General features: G+C 36.2%; 1 protein-coding gene across 3 annotated transcripts in view; it reads left to right on the plus strand.

The window, feature by feature from the left end:
* Positions 1–16,881, plus strand: part of ARHGAP32 (Rho GTPase activating protein 32) — a 264,249-nt gene that overhangs the window by 78,394 nt on the left and 168,974 nt on the right. For 2 of the 3 annotated variants that reach the window (XM_060017675.1, XM_060017676.1), the window contains exon 1: positions 11,730–11,910. The exons of the other annotated variant lie outside the window; for it this stretch is intronic. In XM_060017675.1, the coding sequence (XP_059873658.1) occupies positions 11,795–11,910 (116 nt within the window). In that variant the 5' untranslated portion in view covers positions 11,730–11,794. Of the gene's footprint in view, positions 1–11,729; positions 11,911–16,881 lie in introns of those variants that run through there. 3 annotated transcript variants of the gene reach the window in all.

The following is a 16,881-nucleotide window of genomic DNA, read 5'->3' on the forward strand; positions in this document are numbered from 1 at the left end:
TGTTACAGAAATGTGTTGTAGCAGAAGAGATCATACTTGGTGACCATTTTGGGGGCATGACTTCGTGGTTAAGTGCATAATCTCAGGCTCCCTCCACCCTGGTGTCCCTTGGGCAAATCACTTTACCTCTTTATGTCTGTTTCTCTTGTATTTTTAAAGTATTTTGCAAGTGTTTTTGCAAGTGTTATGGGAAAGCAGAAAGAATACTTTGGACTGGGAAATAATTTGAAATTTCTTGGTGGAGGAGATGTTTTACCTCTTCCTTCTCAAATAACCCAAGAGGTTAATACCACTTATAAATTGCTTGACTTTGGGCAAGCCTCAGTTTCCTCATATGTAATTCAGAGACAGTGTTCTGATCACACCATCTCATCAGAATTAATATGAGATACTATGTGAAAATTTACCATATAGAAAGGTAGAAAAAGGAAACATGCATTTCTGGAGTTAAGTTTACTAACTGACTTCAGAGTAGATGGTCTTCAAGATTTCTTCTAGCTTTGAAAATACTGGAATCTCTGAAACTTCTTTAAGTTCTAATAGTTGTTTCCAGTTCTCTGTGTTCTCTGACACAAATGTTTCTCTGGCCCTTCATCCTTTTCAGCCTTAAGTAGCCACTGGCCAAATTCTTCTTTACTATCATGTCATAGACTAGACATTTGCATCAGATACTCATTCAGGCGAATGTTCCTAATTTCAGAGAAGATTGCCTAAGAAAAATATCAATAACAGCATAAGAATTACCCGCATATTGATTCACAACCTGTGTCCATACGGTTGAGCATTCTGTCACTTTGGTGTCCTTTGCAGAATGTTTTGAGGAAGGGTATTGCTACCCTTACTGATAGCCCCAGATATTCTGGTTAATGATTTACATCTATTTCATCCGTTAATTTTTAAGGGATTACGACAGAGTTTACTTTTTGCCTTCCTCCTTTTTCCCCTCATATTGCCTTAGCTGATCAGAGACTTCATTTCATCCAGCTCTTCCTCCCTCCCTCCCCCTCTTTAAAACTAATTTTTGTGTGTGTGTTGCTGATTGCAACTAAATTAAGTTCTCATTAAAATAATTTTCACCTTAAGGTTTGAATGCTCAACAAGCTTGACCCTCTCAAAGATAATTTGCTTTTCAAATGGTTGTTCATCAAAATAAATCTCTAAATAGTTTATGAGTCATTGTTCCTAATGAGTGTGTGCATATCCTTGAACTGTTTTGGGGCAGAAAAAAGGATTGAGAATCCTCTGTTTTAAAGCCACACTTGGAGAAATAGCCTCAGTTTTTTCCTTGGAAAACAATGCTGTTAAGTGACCATACTTTACTGTTTGTTTATTTCCTGTGTTACACCTGTTGTTATTAAGCTCTTTAATGTTAGACTGTATAGTTATTGAAAGATTATAATAAATTCACTTCTCAGTGCTTTTTCTTATAAATTTGGTCTTCTAAAATCTGTTATTTCAGATGTAAAATTCCCACCCTTCACTTGGTTTAGTTTCTTTTAGTCACTTGTTATTTGCTTTGAAATATGTCAGAGTGCTTTGAAAACAGTAAACTACTGTAATAGTCTAAGGTGGTATTTTCGTTTTGCTGGTATCTACTTTGTATTTTATATTTGAAAATGACAGAATGGGTGATGATACTCACTGGCTGGTTGTTCAACTGGCAGAAAAACCAGTGCATGGTGAATTGTCTTTTCCATTTGTTCACTTAAGAATGCCTTGTTACTTTGTGGATATAGTTGCTATTTGTAGAATCTTTCACTGTTTTAGTAGTTCTTTGACTTGGAGATTCTGATAGACTGGCCAGATAGTTAACAATGTTTTCTTGGGTAGCAGGGAATGGGGAGGAGATTTGTCTAGTTCTCCTTGGCAAACCTGTGTTACTTGATACTAACAGGTTGGATTTCCAAGCTCATGAAGGTTTATTAATGTTTACCCCTCTGTGTTAATTATATCATGAATCCATGTTTTCTCAGATACGCAGCCTGTTATAGATATATCTTTGATCTCTTGATTCCTGCTCATCATTTAATATCAAATGTTTGAGTTGATGAACTAGGTTTAATATACTAGAGTAGGATAAGTCCTGCATTTCACCTGTTTTCACGTAGTTGATCATTTATTCCAGTATATCAGTTGTTCCTTTTCCTGCTCAAAGAGGAGTGATTATGTTTCTGTCCTTTAAGAATATTTCATAGTTCACACAGCTTTTGTGTTGTCCTAAAATATAGAAACTAATTAGTGACAGACATACTGGGTAAAGTCTTGGTATTAGTCATAGATTGTTCAGGTGTGTGCAGGTATCGCATTGTCCTTAGCAGATTGTGTAGGAGGACATGAAAAGGTCACAGATGATAGTAGGGGATGCAAGAGCCCTCTGAGGCTGGAAGTTAAACAACAGTTGAAACTTCTTAATATGCTGTACCTTGGATAGCTACCCCACTATGCCTGGTTAAGTCATGCAAGAATATATTATCTATGGCCCTTTGGTTACTTTTGTCTTTGCATTTTGTATCATTTTACCATTTTGCTGTTCATTTGATTAATGTTTATTTTAGAAGGCTGGTAGGTAAGGCAAAAAACATGAAACTAAAGCATTCAATGTAGCTTTTAGGAATTAATGCCTGTAAAGGAAATAAGAGAGCTAGAGGAACCGGTAGAACAGCACTGTTGGGATAGATATAATCAACAGGGCCTGGAATGCTAGAGGTTATACAGGACCAGATTTCTTCAACAAATATGTGACAAAAAAAGGAGGAGAGGAAGCCCTTAAATCTCAAGATTATTCACTAAATTATTAACTAAAAACTTATTAACTAAAATGTCATGTGTGGGCTTTCTGATTCAAACAAACCAACTGTTTAAAAAACAGGTTTGTAACAATTGGAAAACTTTGTACACTGCATTGGGTATTTGTGATATTTCTTCAGGTGAGACAGTGATATTTTAGTAATTTATAAAGGAGCCCTTATGAGAATTTTGATTTCTGTTCTGAAGGAGTTTAACATATTTTTAGTAGATCCTAAACCTAGATTCATGAAACATCTTTCTTTTAAGTATACCTTCCATTTTTTTAGCATCTTTTATTTACACATGTTGTGTTCCATAGGTGCTTTATGTATACTGTTTTATCTAATCACTTTGATTGCAGTATGATTGGGCATGTTTATTTTGTTCAGATGAGGAAATTGCACTTCAGAGATCTTAAGTAAATTGCCCAAGTTCATATGGGTAATAAGTGGCACGGGGGGAATTTGAATTATCTGAGCTTCATTAAATTAAAAAAATCCAACTTTATTTCTAAAATGGAAACCATGGACTCAAAAGTAGTACTGTTGTTTTCAGTTGCTTTGTATATTTAACTTGAATACTACTTGTAATAGTGAAACAGTAGGTTAATGAATTGTATATCAGTAAGCACCAAGTTAATTGAGTTTCTAAACATACTTATCTTACCACAAAGGTATAGTGATATAATTTGAGGATTCTGAATTGACACTTAAAAACAGCTTTATTGGGCTTCCCTGGTGGCGCAGTGGTTGAGAATCTGCCTGCCAATGCAGGGGACATGGGTTCGAGCCCTGGTCCAGGAAGATCCCACATGCCGCGGAGCAACTAAGCCCGTGCGTCACAACTACTGAGCCTGCGCGCCTAGAGCCCATGCTCCGCAAAACAGAAGCCACCGCAATGAGAAGCCCGCGCACCGCAACGAAGAGTGGTCCCTGCTCGCCACAACTAGAGAAAGCCTGCACGCAGCAACAAAGACCCAGTGCAACCAAAAATAAATAAATGCATTAAAAAAAATTAAAAAGAAACTTTATTATTTTGCATACTGTCTCATTTTATGAGACATCATAAAATGTACTTTGTATTCATTATATCTTTTGAAAATATCATGTGAAAAGCACCACAGATTATAATGTTAATGTCTGGTGCTAGCAAAAACAGAAGAAATAGGCAAATAGTCAAGTCTTAATGTGTCATTCAAATTTAAACATAAATCTGTATCTTTTAAAGAACTACCTATATTAAGTTCATTTTGCTTTTCTATTATATTTTACTCTTTAAGAGATTCACTTTAGTGTTATTTTGCAATTTCTAAAATTTAGCAGGACAAATTTCTATAACAAAGGATAATGGGAAAAATGCCTGTTTCCTGAAATAAATTTAAATGAGCAGGTAGGAACTTAGTTCTCCTTTCTAGGAAAATAAAGTTGAAGAATTACTGATATCTGATCTGATTTATTTAAAATCAGAGTAATGTACCTCAGATTAATATTTAGAAATGTGGGTTTAACATCTATTACTTGAGGATAGGATGATTGTGACGAGCAAAAGGCTTATCATTTTATAAGCAGTTAAATGTTCTGTAATACTCGTCATTGTTGACTCCCACCCACCTTTATTCTTGCCACCCTCTCTGGGTGATAGCACTGGAGAAGGCAGAATAAGATAAGTAGCAGGCTGCTAAAATTACTTGTCTCATATCAGCATATAGTAGAGTGATCTGTTCAGGTTAGAATACCAGGAGGTAAACAGTAGATTGAAGATACTTGATTTGTTGGCATTTTTTCAATGTAGTTTGGTGGGAGAATCTCTAATAAGTTAATGCAATACCCTGAGCTATGCAAGTGTGCAGGCTTAGTGTAACTCTTTTCTTGGGGGGTGGGTATAGCCCTAATTTTTCCCCCTAGTGATTTTATCCTAGTACCTTCTAGACTTCCCCACACCTTCCTTGGAGATGGAGGTTATTTGCTTTCTCCCCTGATTATTATTCATTAAATGTACATTTAGCACTTTTCTTTTTGCAGTATTGTTAACATTAGGAGGAAGTCTAGTTAAGCAGTAACCAGACGTATTGTACAGACAGTTTTTTTGCCAAGACCACAATTTTCTAGAGCCCTAAATTTGTAAAAGTGATATGGCCTTCTTGTTCTGTATCTCGCTGACTATGGCATATTCAGTAAAAATTCTAGCTCAAGAAATATTTCCTTTAATTCACCATTATGTTAAAGAATACGAAACTTTCATTATCTTTACAAGACCTTTTTACCAAATCAGTTGTGGCATAATTAATCCTTAATCCATAATTAATCCTATACTGTTACGTGAATTAACTGTGGTCCACTTCCTTCCTTTAGTCCTATAGATTTTCTCAGATGGAAATACTGTTTTACTATCCAGTGGTCATTTAAAAAGATGATGGATTCTGTTAAGTTTAGTTACTTTTAACCAGTATATTCCTTTAAGCGTTACATGAATTTGTTGTATTTTAGTGACCTTTAGCTTGTTGCTAGAAGAATTAAACCTTGTTTCAGACTTCATTGTTAACAATTATAGTTTTGATTTATTTTATCTGTAGATTGAAAAAAAAAAATGAGTAGTCCCTCAGACCAGTGAGATGGTTGCTTAGCCAGTGAGGATTTCCTGAGATCCTTAGCTTTTAACATGTCTCATAAAGCACATGTTTTGTTATTTATTGAGTCAGCCAGTGGAATGCTTAAGTTTAGTGCAGCTTGCTTGTTCTGTGTGCCAGTGTCAAGGTAGATGCAGAGTTCTCTGCAGCCTCTGACTACTTTAATTTCACTTGCTAGAATATGTTAATGCAGCTACCATGGCTTTTTTTTTATTTTTCTTTGAGCAAGAGCACCTGGAGCTCTTGAGTACTGGAACAAGGTATTCCTGGGTTGGATTTTGTGAGTTTTTGAAAAGGGAAACGAAGTGGTTTATGAATTTGATACAATCTTTACACTTATAGTATGGGCATTAGATTTCTTTGATGGGGTGCAAGTACCATGGATTTTGGTTCTTCATAGGTTGGGATAGGAAATATATTTATACAGGAGGGATTAAATTTATATTAACTCCTGATGTGTAGGTTTATTTCATGATTCTCAGATCCTGATATGTAAGAATGTCTGTTTAATATTCTTAGTTATTTAGGCCAGATACTTGTTTTTGCTTTTCTCCTTTGCTATTTTTCTTGCTTTCATTCTCCACTTTAGATTTATCTTGGTTTGTATAACAGTGTTGCCTTATTTATGCACATTGCCTTTGTATTCCCTATGCTAAGGACCTAAACTTTTCAGTCATTCACTCATATGTATTTATTCATTTAACATCATTGATTTCTATGGTATATTGAGATGGAAACTTAGCATTCAGCTATTCAAGGGAAGAAACTGGATTAGATCTTTCAATTCATGAAGTTAATTTCTTTAAAACTAAAAAATGAAATAGTGAATACATTTTTATATTAAAAATTAAAAATTGTGGATAAATTTAAAGATGAAAGTAAGAATTGCCCACAAAGTTGTTTTTTTTTTTTTTTTTTTTTTGTGGTACACGGGCCTCTCACTGTTGTGACCTCTCCCCTTGCGGAGTACAGGCTCTGGACGCACAGGCTCAGCGGCCATGGCTCACGGGCCCAGCCGCTCCGCGGCATGTGGGATCTTCCCAGACCGGGGCACGAACCCATGTCCCCTGCATCGGCAGGTGGACTCTCAACCACTGCTCCACCAGGGAAGCCCCTAGTTCTAATTTTTGATTTTGCATCCTTCACATTCATAAAAGGGATTCAAGTAATTAGAAAACAGCCTCTTAATTTAGTTGAAATTGGTTTCTTTTTATTTATTAAATTACTACTCTCTTCTTAATAATGGTAAAAATTACAGAGTGATAAGCCAAACATCTGCAGATTAAAATATTTTATTCCTCAGTTTTTATATAATCACAACAACAAAAACATTTTATGGCTTCAGTGATGAAGATGAGGATGATGGCTGTCATTTCTGGGAGGGTCTCATCTATACTGTGCAATATGATAATTACATGCGTCATTTCTAATCCGTGCACTAACCTTACAAGGTTGTTATTCCTCTTTTAGAGATTACCAAACTGAGATGCAATTTAAGTTACTTGCCCCAAACCATACTATCTATAAACAGTATAGTTGAGATTTGAGCCCATGTCTGTTTGACTTCAAAATACTTGCACTTCTATTGAAAACTGTTTTTCCCCCAGGTTTTATACACAGCTTTTTGAAACGGAACTTTTTATTTCATGAATATATTCTTGTGATAGGGATGACATATTCAAATAGCCATTTTGGGGGGAAATTTTATTTAGTTCTTTGAACAGTTCAGAGTTAGAGCTGTCCCTGAATACAAGTTTCTTATGAAGCAAAGTCTTCTCTAACATCGAATGTTCCATTTTCTAACCAAGTAGACCAAGCTTGTCCACAGAATGCTTCACAGCTATGACTCTACACATAGATATACCAAATGGACTCTTAAGAAAATTATGTATTCTAAACATGAATAGTGTGTGTCTGAGTATAATGTGTCCATGTGTATCAAATAATTGTATAAGAAAAATTAGGCAAGAATCCTTCTAAAATATTTCCAGTGACTGAAGATTTTCCTCTAATGTTCAAATGCCATCCATCATTAACCATTCTTACACTATGTATTCATTCTAAATTTTAGTGGATTTATATCTTTAAATTGTTTTTCTCTTGGAAAAAAAATGCATTCTACTTTGGGACTCTTCAACTGTTGCTAAGAATGCTTTTCCTGCAGGGATTAGGAACTTCTCTTTCCCTCAGCTTCCTTACCTCTTGGTCAGTAGAAGATGAAGAATCAACTGGTTCTAAACTACTGATGATGACTCCCCGGGTTTAGGTCAGAGACTTGTGCTCTAAGAAGCTTGTTGTGGAAGTGGAGTCTGGTCAGGTTTTAAGCCAATCAGGAAAAAGGGTTAAAGCCACCCTGTGGTCTGCAGGAACGGCCAGTCCCTCACTCAGCTTCTGGTGACCTTGGGACTGACTCTGCTTGGTTCCTGTCCTGCCTCCCTGCTATTCATTATCTTTTGTTTTTTTCTACATTTTCATAAGCTATCAAAGAAGGGAACAGAAAAAACACATGTTGATTCTGAAGTTAAAAACATTTTTTTTTAAACTTCTAATAGCACAGTCAAAACTGTGAGAACAAGTGTTGGGAGGTCTGCTTGGTGTATAAGTCAGGTTGGGAGGGGAGGAGGCTCTCGCTGCAGCAGGGGTGCAGGACAGGGAGGTAGGGTTCTGATGTGGCAGCAGAACTAGAAGAGGCTTCCTGACTGATCTGACGTTAGTCAGGCTGCCCATAGTGTGCTGTGTACAAATTCTGCTTACAGGTCACTTTTTCCTGTTTGAAAGGGCTTGAGGAAGGGAGGTAATCAACCATGAGAGTGAAAGAGCAAAAGAAATGATTAAAAAGAAAGGTAAGTAGGATTCATGAAAACACAGGATTTTTTTTGCCAGATTGCCCTACATAGAGGTTATACCAATGTGTATTTCCACCAACAGTGTATATTTATTTTCCCACATCTTCGAAACAGCTTGTTAAAACTTTTAGAAATCTTTGCCTGGTAGATAAAAAAAAATCTTGTTTTTTTGCATTTTTATTATGAGTGAAGTTAAATACTTTTTTTAATGTTTTAAGATTCTTTCATATTTTTCTATTATTATTCTGTTTATGCCCTTTGCCTAGTTATCTTTTGGGTTGTTGGGTTTTAAAGAGTTATAGGCACTTTTTTAATATATTAAGGAAATTAACCCATTGTGATATGTTCCAAATATCTTTTCTTAATTAATTACATTTTACTTTATTCACAATTAAAACCTTTTTTTTTGGTTAGGGAAGATTTTAAAATTTGTATGTAGTAAAGTGTATCAGTCTTTTGTGGTTTCAGGGCTTCTTAAAATTATACTTAGAAAGGACTTCCTCGCTGTGAGGTGATAAAAGCTTTCCCATGATTTTCTTTTATGGTTTTCTCTTTACATTTAAATCTTTGATCCATTGGGAATTTATTTCAATGGATGGAATGAGGAAGGGATTAAATTTAATTTCATCTCTTTGGAATCTTTGGAAAATGATAGGGGATTTATGGTATAGAGAGATCTCAATAATCCTTTAATTTTTTTTAATAGTTATTCAGGCCAAAATTTCTCTGGATTTGTCTTGAGTGAAAATCATTAGACTAGTTTGCAAGATATCTCTGTATAAATTGTTCAGGAGTTTTTCCAGTGTAGCTGCTCTCAAGAACAGTTTGTTTTCCAGATTTGTTCCCAGACCTGATAGCAAATTTCAGTTTCTAGCAGGAATACATGTAATGACCACATAGTCCATGGATTAAAACTGTATAATTTTTGAAGCAACAAGATTAAAACAGTAACACATAAAGTAAATTGTAGTTTTGTAGAAAGGAAAAAGTATCATATAAACAAAGTCAGCTAGAGGGTTAATTTTGCTTATTTTCAAATATGAAAATTCAAGGGTATCCCAGTGGATGCCTTTTAAAATTTCATCTGGTCAGGTTTAATGTAAAACCAGGCTCAGCAGTGTTTGGCTGCTCAGTAAAGGGCAGACGGCCATGCATGGGTGACATGTCAGTGGTTGGTACCAGCATGCCTGTTTTTTAAGTAACAGTTATGTTGTTGCCAGTGTTGTAGATGCTATACTTTTCACTCATTTCCCAGCGAGTCATTTTATTGCTGCTCTAGGCATCTGCAGTTTAGCATCTGCAGTTTAAGTTGTGTGTAAAAATGTTGCATGCTTTTATTTGCCGTAATTGTCAGCATCTGTTAACTTACGATAGTTACTTCTTTTTTCTTTAGAAAGCTATGGACAAGCCTGGCTGCTGTGTCCCGCTTTGGATACTTGAGCAAAGGTGTATGTGGCAGTTATTCTTGTGGGGAAGGAAAGATGGATGTAATACTAGAAGGCATGAGGTTGGGCAGGTCCCTAGACCATGCTTGTCTTCTCTATAAATTGTGATCCTCCCTACCTCTGAGATCTGTAACTGTTCCTCCCATTGTGCTTGGCCCAGGAGACCTTTTCATGCAGTGTTATCCTTTCTAGTTTTTAGTTGACCTTTCTTAAATCTGAGATAGAGCTTTTAAGTTTCACTAGGTCCCATTTGTTTATTTTTGTTTTTATTTTGATTACTCTAGGAGACGGATCTAAAAAGATGTTGCTGTGATTTATGCCAGAGAGTGTTCTGCCTATGTTTTCCTCTAAGGGTTTTATAGTATCTGGTCTTACATTTCGGTCTTTAATGCATTTTGAGTTTATTTTTGTATGTGGTATTAGAGAATGTTCTAATTTCATTCTTTACGTGTAGCTGTCCAGTTTTCCTAGTACCATTTATTGAAGAGACTGTATTTTCTCCATTGTATATTCTTGTCTCCTTTGAGGAAATCGTAAACAAAACAAAAAGACAACCTACAGAATAGGAGAAAATATTTGCAAATGATGCATCCGGCAAGGGATTAATTTCCAAAATATACAAATAGCTCATACAGCTCAATATCAAACAACAAAAAAAACCCAATAAAAAAATGGGCAGAAGACCTAAATAGACATTTCTCTGAAGAAAACATACAGATGGCCAACAGGCAAATGAAAAAAATGCTCAACATCACTAATTATTAGAGAAATACAAATCAAAACTACAATGAGTTGTCACCTCACTCTGGTCAGAATGGCCATCATCAGAAAGTCTACAAATAATAAATGCTGGAGACGATGTGGAGAAAAAGGAACCCTGCTGCACTGTTGGTGGGAATGTAAATTGGTGCAGTCACTGTGGAGAACAGTATGGAGGTTCCTTAAAAAATCAAAACCAGAGTTACCGTATGATCCTGTAGTTGCACCTCTGGGCATATATCTGGAGAAAACTATAATTCGAAAAGGAATTATAGAAAACTGTAATTTGAAAAGATACATGCACCCAGTGTTCAGAGCAGTACTATTTACAATAGCCAAGACATAGAGGCAACCTAAATGTCCATCGACAGATGAATGGATAAAGATGTGGTACATATATACAATGGAATATTACTCAGCCATTAAAAAAGAACAAAATAATGCCATTTGCAGCAACATGGATGGACCTAGAGATTGTCATGCTGAGTGAAGTAAGTCAGACAGAGACAAATATCATATGATGTCCCTTATATGTGGAATCTAAAAAAAAAAAAAGGATACAAATGAACTTATTTACAAAAGAGAAATAGACCCACAGACATAGAAAACAAATTTATGGTTACCAAAGGGGAAGGAGCAGGGGGAGGGATAAATTAGGAGGTTGGGATTAACATATACACACTATTACATATAAAATAGATAACCAACAAGGACCTACTGTGTAGCACCGGGAACTATTCTCAATAATTTTGTAATAACCTATAAGAGAGAAGAATCTGAAAAAGACTATACACACACACACACACACACACGCACACACACACACACACACACACACACACATATAACTGAATCACTGTGCTGTATACCTGAAACTAACACAACATTGTAACTCAACTATACTTCAATAAAAAAAGTCTGAGAGAAAAAAGGATATAAGTAAGAGAAGTCTGCATCTTGGAAACTTCTGTTTTTTAACTTATTAGTTGCAAAGTTTGAGAAGAGAGGAATAGTTATTAAATGAATAATAATTAGTGAAAACTCACCTTCATTTGGGTGCTGCATTTGGTTATGTAGGTCACAGAGCCTAAGGCAGTGGGAGGGGTCTGGTGTCACAGGTGTAGCAGTCTGACACAGTGAGGGTGCTTCATGGGATTTCCTGTCTTTGCCTCACCTGCAATTAACCTAGCACATAATAAACTTCGGCCCAGCATGATCACATATCACTGGTGCCTCAGCTGCACACCTGTGTGTACATCAGTAGAGCTGAACAGCGTGAAAACTGCTGTTCTTTAGTCCATGGCTTGAGGTTTAAATTTTTGAAGTACAAGATGGAAACAGAAAGTGAGGGTAGCCCTTCAGGAGATGACAGTGTCTTTTTTTTGGATTCAGAAGTTATAACCCAGGTGACTGACGATGAAGAGGGAGAAAGAGAAGAACATTTCAGGTAATTATGGAATTTGCTGTCAGTTCTCCCTCTCTCACCTTTGTCCCTCTGTCCACGTCCTTCACTTGTGCTACCCAGCCCTCCCATCCTCTTTGTTTTAATCTCTTTTCCAGTAAGACTTCTTTTCTCTGGGGGAAGGTTTGGAGCTGAAGAGGACAGGTTTCTATTTGTACATAGCACTCTTCATTCCACAACTTGTCCTGAGCTTGTAAAAGGCATTTTAAATGACTTGTTAGAACACCAGGAAGAGAAGGTGTTAGACAGGTTTTGTAGTAGCATTTCAGGAATTTCAGGTAGAGACTGAACTACTACCCCTTCGTATATCTGATTTGTACCTAACAGATGTGATTTGGATTTGAATCTAATAGATTTTTCTTCTTCTTTTTCTTGGAATATGTTCCTCTGTGTGTGTGTGTGTGTGTGTGTGTGTGTGTGTGTGTGTGTGTGTATGCGTGTATGTATGTATGGCTGCTTTTGTTGCCTTATTCATGTGTATGAAACATTTTGATTAAGTACGAATTAATTGTTTCATGAATCAAAGCCTTCTGACCTTATATCTCACTCCCCTTATAGCTCCCCTGCCCCCCGCCCTGGCAAATTTCTCTTGGTTTGATCTCTAGCTGTAACTTCAAAATTGAAGTGTTTGAGAATGCCTCCTGATTAAGCAGCTCTCCAAGTTTCTTTCATTGGTGAAGAAAGAGGTCTCACCCAACTTGTAGACACAGTGCCATTTGTGTATTAATTGTGTTGTGCTGTTACAAATTTTAGGAGACTTTATTCTGGCTTTTCTTTCTCAACAGGGTTAGCAAATTAATTCTTTTGGAGGTATTAAAAAAAAACTCTAGAAGTTTGTACTGCATATTATCACTGTCAGCCACATGGACAATTAAACATATTTTACAGTCTTATCTATGAGTAATTGGGTAGGAGAACAGATCATTATTTTCATCAGATCTTGTCTTTATGTTTAGTGTTCAAAGAGTCTTTCCTTTCTCAAGTTAAAGGATTTCTTTATCTACAGATTTTATTTTTAAAGTCTAGGTTAAATGACAGAAGAGATTGAATATTAGGAACTCTTGATAACCCACACTAAATTTGTTAATCAGTGGTTAAAATGAATAAGAAGTATGTTTTACATTTTAAAGAATAATTCAGTGTTCAAAGTATGAAAATGAACTATTTTATTAGCATATGAAATTCTTTTTTTTGTGTCAGCCTTCTCATTCTCTCCATAGTTTTATTTTAACCTTTCTTTTTTTTTTTAATATTTATTTATTTGGCTGCTCCAGGTCTTAGTTGCGGCACACGGGATCTTTTAGTTGCAGCATGCAGGCTCTTAGTTGTGGCATGCTGGATCTAGTTCCCTGACCAGGGATTGAACCTGGGCCTTCTGCATTGGGAGCTCAGAGTCTTAACTGCTGGACCATGAGGGAAGTCCCTAGCCTTTCTTATTTGAGTAAGCTACTTCTCTCCCGAGGTGTGCTGATGCGTCACATATTGCATAGTTTTAAATATGGTCAGTGTGTCATGAACAATTAGTAGGAATGAGGTATTTATTATGTTTGTGTTAAAACTGGCCTGGTGTTAAAATTGTGGAAGTTATTTTGACGTATTTGTCAAAGGAAGAAACAACCTGGACTTTGTTGTTGTGATAGATTTGGTACTGTGATCCTCTATTTACTTGTGAGGCAACAGGAGGCTGTCTGGGATTTTTGTTTGTTTGTTTGTTTTGTTTTTTTGCGGTACGCGGACCTCTCACTGTTGTGACCTCTCCCCTTGCGGAGCACAGGCTCCGGACGCGCAGGCTCAGCGACCATGGCTCACGGGCCCAGCCGCTCCGCGGCATGTGGGATCTTCCCGGACCAGGGCACGAACCCGTGTCCCATGCGTCGTCAGGCGGACTCTCAACCACTGCGCCACCAGGGAAGCCCTGGGATTTTCTTTTGACATTTCAGTTTAAAAGCAAATCTGTGTAAGATTGAGCTTTTCTTTTCCTTAGGACTATGTGACCATGTTTTCATCCTGAGAAACTGAGCTAGTGTATGCATTGTTTTAGGAAACTGTGGTACTTTAGAGCATTTGTCTGTTTACAATATTATTTCATAGCTGAATGTCACCATGACTCTCCCAAACCAAATATGTCTTTGAGATTTGATCTTATTTTATTTATAAGTGCAACAAAGAGATCAAGGTAAGGCCACATTCCATGTAGTGTTTCTCACCTCTTCAGCAGTCAGACATAAGGAAATGTGGCAGCAGAGTGCTTGCACAATGTTCACAGTGGCTTTCCAGCTGAAACGCCTTGCAGAAAAAAGTGTGTGTGGGTGTCGAAGGTGGTGAGGGGTGGATAGTGGGAGTTGCAGCTGTAACCTTGGGAGAATCAGTTATAGATTCAGTGCTGTATATGAGAGTTGTTTCTGTAAAGTCAATTTGATAGTTAAAAATATATATAGAAAAGTTTTATGTGTTTCTTTAAAATCTGTGCTAATACACGTTAACCAAACTGTCATTATGGTTACATACTCATTAATTTCCATGCATGCACACACACAGAATAAGGGCAGAAGATTGAGTGCTCTTCTTTTTCTCTGAATAGCTTCTGAGCTGGGTTTTAAATTCATTCTTAAAAGAATAGCACTGTGTCATTTGAGGCACCATGGCTAAGAGGGTAAAGTCATAGCTACCTGAAGTGTAGGTTTCTGGTGCTGCCAGTCATCGTCTGCTTTAGGAGGAGGTACTCACAGAGGAGCACTATGTCCAGTAGCTTTTGGAATAACTTTTATTTTTGGACTTGGTTGGAGTAAGGGGTAACTTTTCTTACGTTATAGCTCTGTGGGAAGTTGGTCAGTCTCCCTTCATGGCAGTAGTTCTAACCTGCCTACCCCTGACTCACAAATCTCTCATTTTCTGATTTCTCATTTTGTAAAGTTAATATCAATCATACCATTACGGTAAAAGAGTTCTTAGACTAGAATATTTCAAGATCCCCAGAGTCCTTAGAGTAGAATAGTCCTTAGGGATCATTAGAAGAATGCTGCTGTAAATATGAAAGGGGAATATAAGGCAGAAAGGAAAAACAAAAATGTTTTAATTCTTTTAAGAGAGAAAAATTTATTTAGGAGTTCTATGCAGTGTACTAAGCCAAATATGATATAGTACATCAGCTACATGTTTATTAATCCTGTAAAGTAGGTATTATTATTTTCTATCTTCCAGATGCAGAAATTGTAGCTCAGAAAGCCACATACACCATGTTGTCAGTATATGGTAGAGCAAAATCTTGAACCCCAGTGTAACTGATGTTAAAAGTAAAAGACTTCAGTTTTATAAAAAATTTTGATGTATCTGCTGCTAAATGTTATTTTCTAGTAAGTAATAACTTTTAAGGGGCTACAGCTTATTTCTCAGTTCTGAAATTCCTTCTCTGAGGAGTTTTTGAGCACCAGTGATGTATAAATTATGCAGCCAACATAAAAGTGAAGTAGTGCATACAGTAATGTGACCTTGTAAAAATATGACCTTGAGGACACCTGGGAATTATTACTAACTCACAATCATGAGAGGTTCTAGTTCTTTGGCATTTGAGAGTAGAAATGTTTATCATATGATCTTGTTTAATGTTCTCTGGTATCTCATTGTTGGCAGATTCATAGCCTAGTATGTATGACAAACAATGACATATAGTTTGAAATGTTTACGGAGATAGTGCATAATTAAACCACATTTCTAGAACTTGTATACCTTTAAAATTAAGAGTCTACAGATGCCCAGATCTCTCAGTCAGATCTTCACTTGTATCTCCATTATAAGACAATTGATTTTAAGTGAGAAGAGAAGCTTCTGATTTTAGTTAAACCAGATAATTTGGTGTACATATTTTAATTTTTCTGCAATGTATTTATTAGTTTATGGCATCATAGAACTAATGATAATGGCTCATGCATTTGATTGGTTGGTTGGTTGCTTGCTTTATTCATTCTCTGCCTTATTTGAAATGAGGCCATGAGTTAGAAGATACTGCAGCAGTCCCAATAGGTAACAAGGGCTTGGAATATGGTATTTCTTCTAGGTTCTTGCATTTCTTTCAGATCTAGGATGGCTATTTTAATGGCTAAATTCCTCTGGAAGCCCATAAAGCTATTTCACAATTCTCTGCTTTTAATACCCTGACTGTTATTTTGTCTTCTATAGAAATTCCTCATTTTAGGATTCCCAGGATACAGAGGTAGCATTAACAGCTTACCAGTGACAGATATATCAGTATCACACTCAGGCCTATTTTATACTCTGTGACTTTTCATAGTCATCACACCCTTAATTATCTGTTATGTACAATACCAAAAAGATGTGTATTTTGCATTATAAAAAAAAGATATTTCTATTACTGTGTAACTTTGGTTGTGTGATCTGGAGTATAGTTTAGCCCCTAAAATATTCTTTCAATATGAAATATAACTATCACCCAATATACTCTCATTAGTGTTACAAAAATAATAAATTTAATGATAATCAGCAGAGTCTGATGTGAACATTGCTTAATCTCAGAAAATTTTATTCAGTATTGGAGTCTAGCCATTAGGCTGTCTTTGTAATTAACCATGAAGCATGCTCCTACAAGACTTTCTTGGTATTTCACTAATTAAACTCTTTGGGATGGAATCCAAGGTATGTTTGTCTGTGTGAGTTTTATGATGTACAAGAAGGGCCTTAAAGCACAGAAACTGTATAAAACTATGTAGAAGTTCCTGGTTATTAAGTTGTTTATTTAAAGTTAAAATTTTAACTCTTTCTATTTCTCCTTAAGCTTTGGATTCAACTTAACATTAAACCCTTGTAAACATTCAATTGCATGTTCACATTTAGTAAATGAAAATCCCTGAAACACTTAAAGCTCTGTTTATAAATGTAATATAGTCAATTTCATTTTTTTAAAAAAATACATAAAGTGACAAACCTGCGAAGATTACAATC

Source organism: Delphinus delphis, chromosome 8, assembly GCF_949987515.2.
Source record: "Delphinus delphis chromosome 8, mDelDel1.2, whole genome shotgun sequence".
NCBI lineage: Eukaryota > Metazoa > Chordata > Mammalia > Artiodactyla > Delphinidae > Delphinus > Delphinus delphis.